We start from the raw sequence: 15,672 nt of genomic DNA, 5'->3' as shown, positions 1-15,672 counted from the left end.
TGAATAGGTTAAAAATGCTTCCTCACAACTAGTAATAATAAAAATAATAGCCGTGACAGTTGTTTAAAATGACCTTTTGAATATATGGGCAGAATATTCAGAACTGCAAAGAGAACCGAACTCTCACGATCCACCGGGAACAAAAAAGTATTATGATTAGTATGCTACTTCACTGCTACATCCAGTTAACGGTTACATATTATTTTTTGTAAATCGTAAAAGAGCAGATAGTTATTATACCTAAACAATCACCGACCAACACATACGTTTAAAATCCTCTATTCCGATATTTCAAGTTTTATATGATTTAATTTTGAATTATTGATTAAATTCTCGAAAAAGTAGGCGTTATCTAATAAATCCTGTTCACACACACATCGTATTTGATGGACCATTTAATCTCCCTCAAATTCAGAACACCACTCCACGTGCACTCGGCAACGAATATAATCCACGTTCATCCGAGATTTTAACTCAGGTCACGCCGGAACATTTTCATGCCACTCCAGTTCGCCACATCCAACAACCGGCGAAGTCGGACGAGAGCATATTCTAGTGTGTATGACCCCACGTACTACCCACTAGAGAGAGAGAGAGAGAATCCTACTATAAAAATAATAAAAAGCGTGGCTTTGAAATGCCAAACCGGAAGAAAATGAAGCTGAAAAAAATGCATATTTATATTACGAGCTGCGGGGACAGAGAGAGAGAGAGGATATATCTGTTTACAACATTCCGTTCTACCATCATCGACTCTATAAATAATTCACGCGTTTTGCCGTCGGGTATTATGTTGTAAATTTGAATAACCCGTGCTAGAAAGGTCTCTCTTGACAACAACGCGGGAGAGAGAGGGAGTCGATTCTGTTTCCCTTCCTGACGACCGCTCATTATTCTTTCGCTTTCCTTTTTCCTGACTCCACCGTGTGCCTTCCGCCAATACACCCACTTTAGTCTTCGGACAGTGCTTTTTTTCTCCCCCTCCTATTCTGCATTCCCTCTTCCGAACATTTCTGCCCTCTCACATTAGGGGTTGAATAGTTCGCTCTTTTTACGACCTCCGCGTTACGACTCTCGCCAGTTTGTTTTTTTTAAGAAACAAAAATAATGCCCTACCGTAGGTGGTCGTGCATGGCCATTGGCAACGACACAGGGCCATATTTGCACGCAGACTTCGCAGACGCGTAGCTCGTCGTACAAGTACAAACAAGATTCTCTTCCTAAACACAAACTCAATAAAATTAACGGTGGTATTCTCCACCCTATTATATATAATATCTTTATGCCATATTATACCATTGCTGAAAAAGCCACTGATAATAAAAGATTAATCAGAAGACTTCGATACCGGGCTTTGGCGGCGGGAGCAGAAGATCAAATGGACAAATTTGGATATTGAGTGGCGTAGTTGGTATCTGCTATGTAGATTACGGTAATAATAGATTAAGAAGACGCACCAGTGGTTGGGCCATGTCATAATGCTATTCCGTGAGGACTTTATTTGAGGAAAAAGAGAAAGTAGCTCGAAGATAACCAAGGGATTTTTTTTTTGCTAGAAAAAAAAACAAGGAAGAATAACGTCAGGGAGTTGAGAGAACTGGCTTGGTTAAATGGGGAATGGAAGACTGGAGTATACCATCACACACTATAGAACTGGAACAATATCAAAGCACTGCATAAAACAAGCACAGATTGCTGTAGCGCTTTATTTCTGGGAATGTTTCCTTTTTTTGCGATACTTGTCGAATTACCAACTCAAGTTCTTATTTCTTCTACATTCAGAGCTAGAAGAGCTATATGAAAAGCCACACATTGAGAGAGTTATATACAATCAGTCACATGACTATCGTTTTTATTTAATTATTGCTTACGTTTATGCGTTACTTATAGAAATAACAACTGCGCTTAACAAATCGTATATTATGTTGTTGCGGTACCTACTCAAATGGTGTACATATTACTTACTTGTTAAGGAAATATGTACCGAGATTTTTTCTGTTCCACATATTTGATGAGTGTCTTATTCGCAAAATGCTAGCCATGTTGGGCGAGGAAAGGAAACTTGTAGATGAGAAGAAGATGGAACAGAGGGTTTGGATATAGCGTAAGCTGGCAAGGGATGTATTTAGAGGGAGGAATATTTGGTGATCGGGGAAGAATAGGGAATACGGAGCTCATAGAATTAATGGAAGTGAATACACATGAATGGGAATTGAAGAGGCAAGTCAATTTGTAAATGAGGGATAGTGAGTGTTATCAACGAAGTGCTTCATATACACACCTAGCCCAATGGGAAGAATACGTTTAGTAATAAAGGCCGCTTAGGTAATCAGAAACTTCCTAAACTGTTTCTTCATCGCTAACTCCACCGCTAAGCCCCAGATCTCATTTCTTTCCAACATTTCCATCACCCTTGGCACCTTACAAGTGACCGAGCGAATAAGGATGCAGGCCATTACGTGGACAAATTTCTTGGCCCGGTTTCTTAATGGAGCAAAGGGTTACGGTCGAAACTTGGAAAAGAACGTACGAGAATTTTCCTCACGAATCGACTCCCTAACACTTTCTTTGTCGCCATGGAAACACGCGCTCGGTGTTTGGCGCCCGTCTTTCATCTCCCGAGTTACATTTCGCCTTAATGATCAGACCGCTGCTCGCTCCAAAGGTTTACTTGTAACGCTACCTTGCGGGTCCCATTAATAGGCACGGCGCCGCGCGGTGGTACCTGCTCACCGTCGTCAGTCGTTGCTTTTAAATCCCAGCGGCACCAGTTTGCATTTCTACGCCCGGCGTCGTGGTAGTCGTCTGCTATGGCGGATACCGAACCTGTCCTACTCTAGAGGTGCTTCGGGTAATAGGAGTGGGTTGTTGTCCTGGTCGGTCAAGTAGATGCGGTTCCTTTTGGGAAATTCTCAAGAGCATCTCAAAATTTTCAGATGTTTTGAAAGAGTTTTCAGATGTTTTCCAGTTGAGATGCAGGGGCAAATGAACAAGAATTTTGTGCATTTTTAAGTTAACAATTAATGGCTGATATAGTGAAAATGCCTATTATTTCATTACGTACGAGGATATATATTAATAATACTATTCGCTACACTCAAAAATTATACTTTTTGGCCCGCTTACTTGTCTTTGTTATTTTATACCATTCAATTTTTAAATTTTAATGGCAGCAATCGTACCGAAAAAATCAACATCTCACCTGTTAGAACAAATAAGAATCAGTGAAATCGGAATCGAAAATTGAGGCTCAGTTTGAAAGAATTGGAATCGATAGAAGTGGAATTGACTCATCCCTACTTTTTGGGAATTCTGAAGAGGTGAATATCAAAAAATTTTCACATGTTTTGAGAGTCCGGGTTGAGATGGACGGGGAAATGTGCACGAATTTTGAGCACTGCCAATTTATTTTTCTTGAATCATAATGATCAATGGGAAATTCCTGGACCATCATCGTTTTCTTTGAAACTATTGCTTGGAACATAGCAATAAAAGACCTTGATATTTGACAATTTTTTCGTAAAACAAGTAATCTCTACATTCAACGTGATCGTTCTGTTATGATAGACTTAAAAGAACATTAATTCTATAAGTATATTATATGAAAGAAGAAGGTAAAATCATACAGGCAGTTTTCAAAAGGGGCATGCAATAGTAATCTCAAAGTTTTTTGCATTTTGTGGAAGAAACTCCTATGGACACGTCATGAAAACTTGTGTTTTCTTTGTTGTCAATTCTTAAAGGGGTATTTCGGTGTTGGTTATGACATTTGTTGTTTAACGATGCAGCCCTCGATAGAACGACTTTTGCGTGAAGGGAGGCCAAAAAAATACATTTCTTAGGGGACAATATCTAAAAGTCGAGCGTGGAAAATTGGGAGAAGCATGATTTGACGTGTAAATCCTTATTTGGCTATAGCCCGACATTACTCTGTTATTATAAACTTCTTCATTATAGCTCTTTTTGCTGCAACATTTTTTGCATCATTAATGAATGAGCGAATGAATGAATCATGAAAAAATATTTTTTAAATTATGCATATAACACCAGGAACATTTGATCATTAAAAATTAAACCTTGATCGAGTCTTCAAGGGAAGGACATACAAAATCGGAACGCAAAATTTTCGGTTTTAATGAGATTCCTAATCTCATGATATTTTGTATTACCATTTTCTCTATTGATTGTGTACAACTTGTAATTGTATTTTTATTTCTGTCTGCAAAGTTACGAGATTAAATTCATCATGTCTAGTCTCATTGTTTTACTCTAATTCGACCCAATTTTTCGTTAAAGTCGATGTTCTACTGTTTTTCTTTATCTAAAGAATGTTGTTTCATGGTTTACAGAAAAATTAAATTGAATAGGCCAAGTAATAAATTGCATCTTTATCAATTCCTTACATCATTTTAGGAATCTTTACAGTATATAGGAAGCACATTTTTGAAAACATATGATACCAAAATGCTACGATTTATAAGCAAAAAATCAATCAAGTGCCATCTGTATTTGCCGATACGGAGTTGAGGGGTGAAGTCACTCCCCAAATTGAACTCCAGAAGCAATGTTTGTAAGTTATTCATGAGCGAGAAAGACTTTACTTCACAACATTTGGTGCATACTTTTGCTCAATCCTTTGAAGTCTTAGATTACCAAGCTGGTTAAGCGTACAAACAACCTATTAGGCACTTTGAGTAAGAGAGTTCTTAAACGGCATGAATGAATCCACCGAAGTTTTACCTGGTTGAACTGCACCTCGCTAACCCTTATCCTTAATGCATGCGATTTTCTTCCCTGAGTAAATGGTAACTTTATTTTCTGAGATCAGAATTGCTTCATGTATGACTGTGTGGGAGATTATGTGAAAGAGTGTAGTTATGTGCGTAGGATTAGTAAAAGTTTCTTTCTAGGAACTAATTTCATGGAATGTGATTCGGTATTACCTAAATCGTCTTTTGTTAATGCTTGACATTTAGAGCATGATTGTCGCTTACTCGCTTAAAAAACGAAAAACCTGTGAAATCATCCAATAGGAATTCTATCATTCATATTAAAAAAATTCACAGCAGTTATGATACATCCTTAATTTGATACCGACCGGCCCCTGTTTTGGCAGGTAAGTGCTTTTTTAATTGGAAATAGCAATGAAAACTGCCGACCTAGGGTCATATGAAATTGAGTGTGAAGTATTGGGACTGGATTTCATCATAAATACTTAAAACTTACACAAATTCACGCCTGAATTAACTCCTTAAAAAGTTAATTTTTCAGCATATATGTTAGTGGGTAGTGTATTGTTGTGAGTAGATCTCACTTTCGGTCAACTAATTGTTGGTTTGGAGCTATTACCATATTACGATTGATTACTGTATTCAATGATTGAGGCACATGATGCCTTTGGTCTAACGTGAGTGATATTAGACACTGAGTTCGTATTTTTAGTTCACACGAACGTATTGGATCCTCTCATATGGGCATTGCGACAATGGAAACAAAGACTACTCACCGATGCATAAAAGTGCATTTCTCACTATAAAGCGATTTAAATATTGTAGTTGAGTTATGATTCATGGACTGGTGGTCTAAAAATAATATTTTCATTATAAATCGTCATGAAATTCCATTTGAAAAATCCTCATTTTTATAAACGCTCATCTGAAGATACTTGTATCTAATTATAGGAGAAATTTTGCAAGAATAAATACATGTTGCTCTGAGAAAAACCACTTGATGTAATGATGTGTTATAGCGCCATTGGATAACTTTAAAGTTACTTGCAAATGAAAGTCCTTTTTTAATTCCGTACTTAATTTAATAATAATTATTATTTAATTTAAGTTCATAACTGAGACTCCAAAATAACATAAGTTAGATAAGATTTACGCTGTGGCTGGACCAATTACCTAGAAAAACTATTGACCAATGATATAAATAAATGAAATATATGCATTCTATGCATCAACACTTTGTCCACTACCACCAACGCATGTCAACTATGAAAGCCAACGTAACTAAATAAAATAATTTGTTTTGAATAGTATAGTCGCAGCCACATCTTAAATATCAATTCAAGTTTTGATACTACATATACAGTGCGTAAAGTCCCTTTCAGCGTATACATACACTATTAGCGTCAATTACGATATCCACTAAAAATAAGTAGTCACTAACCTGATGTGGATGCACTATGTGACCTACTTAGCGATGAACTTCCACAACCCAGCCTAACCTTTATCCTAATTTGATGACGGTTTCACGCGACTAAGTGCTCCTGCCAAAATGCATTTTCTAACTGTTGAAGTTGGCCTCGAGCCACGAAATACATCACACCCGCACGTCACTTTAACGTCACATCATACGATCGCACATTACCCACCGATTCCCACTCGAGCTTAAGTTTGGAAAAGCCAAATTTTCCTCGCCGAGAAGTTCATCGTCGACTCCATTACAACCAGTTGGGGTTAAAAGAGATTTTAGCCGTACCGCGAAAAGAGTTTTTTTCCACTAAAAATACGACACCAATTTTTTATTAATTTTATCTCATCATAACATACACTTTTTGAGAACCTAACCCGCCAAATACACATAATTCATTGACACCAAGAGATGATATTTGCTATTACTGTACTATACCTAATGCAGTGACATCATGGAAAGAATATCAGTACCGGAACGCACTTTCCTGGCAATCATTGCGACTCAGAAAGGCCAAGTTGTATATGCATGTACAGGCAATTATATTACTATAATTTAAAAAATTCTGTTAAATCACCCGATATCATGTTTATTATTAATATCAAAAAAGCTCATAGCAGTAATGCTTCACCCCAATTGACCCGTTTTGGCGGCATAGAGCCATTGTTACTTGGAATTGGCACTGAAAATTGCCAACTATGGTTAAATTATTATGAAATATGCATAAATATTATCATTAGGCCCCTAGTGAATGAAGAACGTTTAAAATAGGATATTGTAATAGTTTTATGATGAGAAGTTCACTTTTATACTTCGGTTACTTGGTAGTCATTGCTTCCATAGTTGCAATTCCCATTGTAAGAAGATTAATTTATTTAATTCCCACTTCCCCGTATACAGCACATTACGGCCTTTACAATGGGGGTTCCAACATTTACAAAGCATTACGCAAACATACACGCCCTAGATAGGCACCACCAACCCAGGCGGCATACGACCCCACGACCTACAGAATGACAGGCGAGGACTTTATCCCACCGCCACCGAGGCCGCCAAATCCAAGTAATTCGCGTAAACTAGGAATACGAACTCAGCACTATCGCTCAAGTCAGAAAACTGTGCTAATATTTTATCTTGCTCTATGATTATTAAAGTTAATTAAAACCGTTATTAACGCCAGGATACGGGCAATGCCGAAGCCTCCTCAATATCCGCAAGTTTACATTACCAGCCACACTGGTGCTGCCGTGACTCCTGTGAAATGTATCGCATTCGACGGCTAAGTTTCACGGAGGGAGTTGCACGCCGTGCGCGCTAGCAGACATCTAGGGTATCTTGATCTCAGGATACAAGGCCAACGGGGGCTGCTGGTCGCAGACCCTACAAGTCGACTTCCGCAAGAGTTCTCTTCCCCTTCTGACTTCCGCCGATCTTTTAACATTGACGTCCATTAACTATCTGACGGTTGACCTCCAATGTATGCACAGTAACTGCAGGTCTCTGTAAGACTCATGCTTGGGTTCTGGTTCGCCGGGTGCGCTTGAGATCTAGAATATGTATACCTATGTGCTATGAAAGTTCTCCCTCCGTATTCAGAAGCTACTGGAAACGCATCCATTCACGAGGACTCTCATTCCCTTTCAACTGGTGGCGTTCTCTAAGTTTTCGTAAATGTTTGTCATTTAATCGTATTTGTGGTTGCTGATTCGCTTACCAAGACAAAAAAATCTGTGAAATCGCCCGCTATTATGTCCATAATCGTTATGAAAAAAGCTCACAGCAGTAATGCTTCACCCTTAATTTAATACGAACCGAACTATGTTTTGGCAGCTTAGTGCCTTTTTTTAATTGGAATTCGCGCTGATAACTTTCGAGCTACGGTCAATTGATATGAAATTAAGTGTGCAGCATTGGGAATGTGTATCACCATAGATGCTTAAAACATACACAAAGTCGCGCCTGAATTTGCCTTAAAATGTGAATGTTTGTGCAAGTACGTTAGTAGGGAGTGTGTTCATGAGGATATATCTCACTGTAAGTCAAATAATTTTTGGTTTGGAACAATTTTATCTCTTCTTGTTATGACTTGAAGCCAAATATATCATGTTACTTACGTGTCTCATGAAATACTAGTTTATAACTTAAATTTCAATTGGGATTATTGAGGATTTATTGAGTAGACCCTCGTTTTCTCAAATATAGTAATTAATAATCGGAGAAAATACTGAGGCAAAATTTTGGGATTGGAGATCCAAGCATATTTTAAGTCTACTTTATGTACCTTTTAAACAGAAAGGTGAAAGTGAAAGTTTTCAGCGAGTAATAAAATATAGAGAATATTACCGGTGCGAAAGTGAGAATTCCTCTTAACATGCATATGATTCGTCATTGCTACACATATTGTCGGGTTGATAAATTGCAAAAGTGAAAATAAAGTATAGTTATTAGGAAAACGTTACTATTGCCGACATTAGTAACTATGAGGTAAATTCAGATATCTCAAATAAAATTAAACTAAAGCTAATATTTGATATTAAAATTCTTGAATTGAAATAAAAAAGCCTGGTAAAACGTTTGACACTAAAAAATTCAGGCGGAAAAAATTAAGCTTTGGCATCAAGCTGTCATTTGCAGAATCAAATCAATGGTAAAACGGATTTTCGAGCATTAAAAATTTAACATGAGGTCTGGTAATCACTACGAAAGAGAAATTTTATCAAACGAGTTACTACTGCCCAAAAAAAAACATTTTATATAAAATAGCACGTAAAAACAGTTGTGCAGGCAGTGGTATTTAATGTTTCAGAAGCTTATACCATCGTGAAAGGTTATCAGAAAAGAGAAGAGATCATCGAGATCTGATGCAGGAGGAGGATGCCGAAAAAATAGACGGATAAAATGATGGGTATATAGAAGAATAGGTGGTATATAGAAGAATTGGAGAGAAAAGGGCACAATGGGCTGCACTCCATAGAAGAACGTATTGAATTTGCCACGTAATGACACACAGCAATTACGAGGAAAACATAATGGAAGGAAGAATTGATGGTATAGTCCCCTGACGAAGACCTAGCGACATGTACATATGAGAGATTAGGAAGGATGCTGATAATAAGAGCCTCAAGGAGGGATATAAAGAGCTTGAGATAGGTACACATTGTGGGCTGCATCACATCATTCTAAGTATTGCAATATTACCTATTTATGCATAAAAACGCAAAGATAATGTTGCGAATCGGCAATAAGCCCTGCCATTCTGATACCAAATTGCAGCCGGATTGAAATTGATTTTATGTCATTTAAGTCAATTAAGTCACTCGACTCCATTTCGATTCAAACACAATGCTTTGTTTCCATGCTTAATATATAAGCACTTATGAGGGAATTACCTGTAGGGTGTAACACAAGAAAGGTCTATAGCATCCTGCGCTTGCGGTACCTACCGAGATTTAATTAGCATGAGAAATTGAATTCTATATTTGGAGCAACGGTTTCATACCAAGCAGTCCTCAGCACTCCCACCTTCCGCAGTAAAAATCTCATTATTGAATCGTTTTTAAATCAGTATTTATAGACTTACGTAGTTTTTAATGCTCAATACTAAGCTTCCTTTGAAAATTAGGATGCGATAAAATAAGTGTTTTGAACTAAGCGTGAGTGTGATTTTCCAGAAAAACCATAGTTAAACTTAAATTTGTTGAAAAAATATGTGTTTCCGTTTTGTCTATTTATAAATACATGCAGTTAAATTATTGTTATTTGAATTTATATTTTACCCTTGAATTCTTCACTCAAGTATGGATTGATATAATAATAAACATCAGCATTTATTTTAAAGCATTGCCCTGGGTTATTAAAAAGTCATGAAGTGCAATAACATGGACCTGATATGTTTATGGGAACGTAGTTGGGAATTATTTAAATTCAATAAGGCAAGAGAGTTCTTTTAGGTATTTTTTCAGCTGTTCAAAAGTATGGATGGGTTTTTTCATGGTGTAAGGGCGTCATTATTCTAGCAATATTTCCCAAAATATAGAATATAGTCACCTAAATTAAATAAAAAATGATTATGGGAACGTAGAATGGGAGAGAATGGAGCAAATTCTTTGCCCCGGAAAAGTATTAATATAAATCGCCATTAATTATTATGATACGTGTTGGAGGTTAGACAGGCTGGAGGGCTGAAATTATATTAGGAATACTGGATGATGGAGAAAACGAGCGAATATTATGCATAGTTTGAGGGCTAAAAGAGTGTTCGATACGGCAAGAATGAGGAAGCTGCAATTCTGGGAGAGCGACCATACAAATTAAAGAGCGATGGAGCCAGTAAATTTTACTATAAATATGATAAACAAATTGGTTTGACGATCAAATAAATGGTATGACTTGGCAGTAAGCCTTTACCTCAATATGATTCATGCGATGAAATAATAATTAAATATTGGGAGATTTTATACGGAGGAATGTTATACACGGGTGAAAAATAATATTTGATGCATAGACTCAGTTTATCAATTGTTCTTATGTTAACAACTAGCTCTTGATTCATCAAAATCATTAATACCCGTTTCAACAGATATGAAAAGATTGGTAAAAATAAGTTGGAGCTCTTGAAGAATCGGTATGGAATTTGGTCATATTGAGCGGAACACAAATTAATATTTTCAACCAAAGTACAGTACTAAGCCTCATATTTTCATATGATTTTTTTTCTTTTTTTGATATTTATAAGTTAATCGTGCTTTCCTGCTGGGAAATTTTTTCCCTTCGGAGATCTAGTCAATTCTTTATTAAAATAACTTGGACGATGGTCTGGGAAATCTTAAAACCGTCTACACCATGGTCTGTGATTAGCCACAATTGTTTTCTGTATATAATTTTTATTTTTTATCTAATTTAGGTGACTATATCATATATATTTTGGGAAATATCGCTAGAATAATGACGCCATTACACCATGAAAAAACCCATCCTCATTTTTGAACAGCTGAAAAAATACCTAACAGAACTCTCGTGCCTTATTGAATTTAAATGATGACGGTCTGAAATATACTAACAAACATCATTCGGTTGTTTAAGATGTCATAGTTTTCACCTTCCACCACTCCAGCAAGGTATGATACCTATTGCACGGGCCCCAGGAATGAAAAATGTATTCTGGCACAACCACAATAAGCAAATACCCAAGATATATGGCGAGATATAAGCAAGGCCAGAACCAGAGAAAATTTCGGAGGGTTTTATTTGGGGTACATTTCAGGGTAAAGGGTACATTTGAAGAGGCAAGAGGAAGAGCCTAAGACTGCGTCTACTAAATGTTATGGTGTTTTAATAGAAACTCCTACATCCCCCAGATATCATGAGAATAAGTTTGGGAGGTAAATGCAATTCCTTTTCCCACTTCCACAAGTTGAATAGATACTTTACCACGTGTTAATAAATTATAATGGCTCGTAAATAAATAATTTGAAATATGTCGCACCAATTCGACACCCTTGGTACAAATATAGGAATGCTGCCCGTATAAAACGTGTATTGTTGTTTTTCAACCCTTAAATATTTCATGAGCACCTATCAGGTGGACAAATTTCATCGTTCAACGATTCAATGAAACCATGTATCCTAATGGACATCAAAGAGGCTTCACAATAAGCAGGTTGGCTCTCGATGAATATTACCGGCTTCAGAAAAAAACTGATAATATTAATGAACTAAAGAGCATCATCACACTCATTGGCATTAGTCAGTTTTTCTGTCCATGTGATGTTTTCACGCCTGGCTTTTGACGATTTCTGGCGAGTATTCGGTATTAGAAAGAAAAAAATAACGTTATTAAAGCTAATGACTAATGGGGAGCTAAAGCTCATGTTCAATAACACTGCATTCTCTTATGGAATTAATACCTCGTGAAACTGCCCCGCCACTATTTTATGGGGATTGTATAATTCAATACTCACGAAAAATACCATTTTAGGTCAGAAGCCAACCAATGTGCTGCAATTTGCTTCAAAAGCACTAGTACTAATCCCTGACCATAATGAATGGCAAAACACTACATTTACGAAGGGATAGAGCCACTGCTGGGACTTGTTTTTTGTAGGAATTGATTTAAAAAGTAATAAAAAAAGAAATTGAAGATAGAAATATAACGAAATCCAGCAGAATAACACGAAATAAATCGAGAAACTTGTTAAATTCAACCATTTTGTAGCAATCATGTATATCAGACGCGTGTACAATGCCAGTTTGCACAGCAATTCAGAGTTATTGGTCTCATCTGATTAAATTTTATATGAATAAATTAATTCTGGTGAGAACTGCCCAAAAATAGCACAAAATAAAAATAATATTGTATTTTACACATTATTAAAAATGAAAATCAAACGAAATCATCTGATGGTAATTTTTTTCATAAAAATGTTTAGTTGGCAAAAATTCTGTATAGGTAGTGAGGTATAGGAAAACGAAACGTTATTAAGTAGTTTGACATGGGTTGAGAGTGGTCCTGTAGATAATTAATTAAGTGAAAACATACGTTTTTCTTAATTCTAAAAGGTAGGCTACCGCGGTTAAAATTAATGACTATTCTCGGTCTTCAGGGTGAATTCACGTCGAGTTGCACGAGATCACATACTTGCCCAGAAGGTGGAGTCCTTCATCCCCTCCGAAACGTTGGCCAGGAATGTGATCTGTCACAACCCCACCCTAAGATACCAATTTTATGTTCCAAATAAAATAATAACGAGAAAAATGAGTAAAATAAATTTTTTAATTGAGGTGAACCTTTTCTTCATATGCGTACACCTGCTCAAGGCATTTTTCTGTTTAAATGCTTATGCATGCATGAGAGAGCATAAAAGAGCTTACCTGAAGCAGTAACGATACCCCGACGATTCCTTGTGCTTTATGGAGGGATTCGGAGAAATTCCGGTAAAGCTGCGAGTTGAATCCAAATATTTGTATCTGAAATAAAAGTCTACGTATAAGCGAGGTGGCACAGAATACACATTTTGTAGCATTTAAATAGCATCGCTTTCACCAGGGAAGAGCCGGTTGCGTATAAAGATGGTTGAGTTTTACAAACCAACACCACTACCCAAGAGCCAATGTAAGTTTCCGAACAAAGGTTTAAGTTATGAAAAAAGTTTTTTAAGCTTGAGGTCCGATCACGAAAAATTTGGAGGAAATTACTAAAACACTTGCCAAATCTAATGTTAAAGAATTTTTACCATGCCTCATAGCTTATTCAAAGCCATTCTTCTAGATTATTGGGTTCCCCTTGATACAACTCTTATTATTCTACTATTTAGTAATTTTTTTAATGCATTCAACGAAGTACTGGGTGGTAAACTAGCATTATCTTAGCGTATCATAAAGTAGGACACTCATCACATTTATGTGGAATATCGCTATAATTTAAATTTATAACTAACTGTATGTAAGAATCACATTTTTAGAAAAAGGACAGCAAACAGTTTCAAAATGCGCTATTGCACTGTGGATTCATTACAAAAAATGAATACGTTTTAACTTCATATAGTTCATTTCTATTCACTTCATTCTAATGATTAATCGAATTTATGGGGAAGAAATAAACCATCCTCGAAAATAAAGAAGAATTTTAGGTCAGAAGAATTTTGAGAGAGATTCATAATAAGTATACAATTTTTCACTTGGCGCAGTAAACTCCGGAGAAAAATGGGTTACCATTCAAGTATCAGTATGAATGATCAACCTGACTTTTACTGACTTACCAGACTATTTTAGCATTTTCTCCGACTATTTAAAATGTATTTTGTCATATTCATATCTACCGGGGATAAATAAGTTATCGCGCGCAGCGAATCATAAACCTGAAAACAAATTAAGCGAAAAAACGATATAAAAATCAATTTAGACTGTTATTGAGCACCACTTGAACGACGCCTTAGTAGTAGGATGTATAAGACGACGGAAGTAGGATGTTCAAGCACCGCAGAGGCCGTTACGGGAACAGGCTAAGGAAAAATAACCAAATATCCACACTTAAAATGATACATTCCACACTTTTTCATATTCCCTCGCTAATTTAAGTTTACCGGGACTAAGCACGGCGATAATTTTATGGAGTCACCCGCAATGCACAAAGAGTGCAAAAAATCTGAAGAGAAAAGAATTAGCCCAGATCGGGTTCCCAGTCAAGGCGAATGATTTTTTCTCTGTGGATTTTTCGCACGATATTCCCTGAAATTTTAGGTTTTCCGGAAAATTGGCTACTTTCATAACTTATTGTGTAAAATAGGGAAAAAGCATTTCCTTTCCCATAAATAATAACTGCGACCTCAGGATATTTTAGTGAGGTGCCAACAGCCTCCAGACACAAATTAACGGCTTTCATTAGCGTATACTTTTATTAACGCCTATCAGTTTAGTTTAGCCTATAATTTTTCCGTATTTGTCTATAGTTCTCCCTGAGAGCCCATGGCTATCCTGATTTTTCTGAAGTTTGACCACGATGATGAGCGTTTGCATGAAGGGAATAAAATTTTTCGATTAGGAATGAAAAATCATGTTGGATTGGGTGACGGGGGGAAACTTCGGGAGCAAATGTAGCGGAGGTAATTTTCCGCTCAGGAAGAAAATGCCACTGCGACTTGCGAATTGGTGTGGAGAATTAGCGGTTTTGGTGGGGGGGGAAGAGTGGGGGCACTCTAGGCGGTTGACTGCTCCCAAGTTGGGAGGGCGACGGTGGCGCCGCGGTCGGAAGTTGGGAGGCGGTGGCTGCGGCCGACACACCCGCCACCTTGCGGCGCTCCTCGAGGCGCCCTTAATTGCCAGTGGCGCCTCGTTCGGCGAATCCATTAACCAAGTAGGGCTCCAGCGACCCTTTATTCGAAATGTGGAAAAGTGACGCGGTGATGGCAACTGTCAGAGTGCCAGGGTTGGTGAGGGATGCTTCCGAGTCAAAGCTGAGGACAAGGGGACCAGTGGTGGATCTTTGGGGGGGTAATGGGGCTCAGGGGCCCCCATTTTGGATTCACTAGATAAAATCGAAATTTTTGGAGGGTGCCATTTTGCACAAAGGTATTAAGTAATATTTTCTGATATAGTTAACTACCTACCGACCCACTTTAACTAATTTTAACCTACTTAAACTTATTGATATACAAATTAGCTCTAAACATAGGGCCTATTTTACACGCTTAAGGTATGTTACAATAAGTGGCAGATCCAGGGAGGTGCTAAGGAGGGCTAAACCCCCCCTCGGGTATCCTATTTACACTAGATAGAATAGTAATTTTGATCGGACCCCCCGTGAGCCCTTCCTTTGTCCCTATCCTGGATCCGCTACTGATGGGCCGATCATCGAGAAGGCCCAATTCCATCCCATAGAAGGCTGATTTCTGTTGCAACTTCGGTCGCATTTTAATCGGTGTTCAAAAATATGCGCGACGCTTGATGACTGCAATACGATCCACTTGTATCCAATATTTT

The 15,672-nt window shown here is 37.4% G+C and overlaps 1 protein-coding gene across 1 annotated transcript in view; it reads right to left on the bottom strand.

Annotated features, from left to right (window-relative positions):
* Positions 1-15,672, bottom strand: part of LOC124162370 (carbonic anhydrase-related protein 10-like) — a 629,252-nt gene that overhangs the window by 57,332 nt on the left and 556,248 nt on the right. Inside the window, exon 5 of the mRNA XM_046538883.1 lies at positions 13,066-13,161. Within this exon, the coding sequence (XP_046394839.1) occupies positions 13,066-13,161 (96 nt within the window). The remainder of the gene's footprint in view (positions 1-13,065; positions 13,162-15,672) is intronic.

This window comes from Ischnura elegans, chromosome 7, assembly GCF_921293095.1.
Source record: "Ischnura elegans chromosome 7, ioIscEleg1.1, whole genome shotgun sequence".
In the NCBI taxonomy this organism is placed as follows: domain Eukaryota; kingdom Metazoa; phylum Arthropoda; class Insecta; order Odonata; family Coenagrionidae; genus Ischnura; species Ischnura elegans.
Note: the sequence above shows the minus strand (reverse complement) of the source record. Positions and strands in the feature narration are given on the sequence as shown.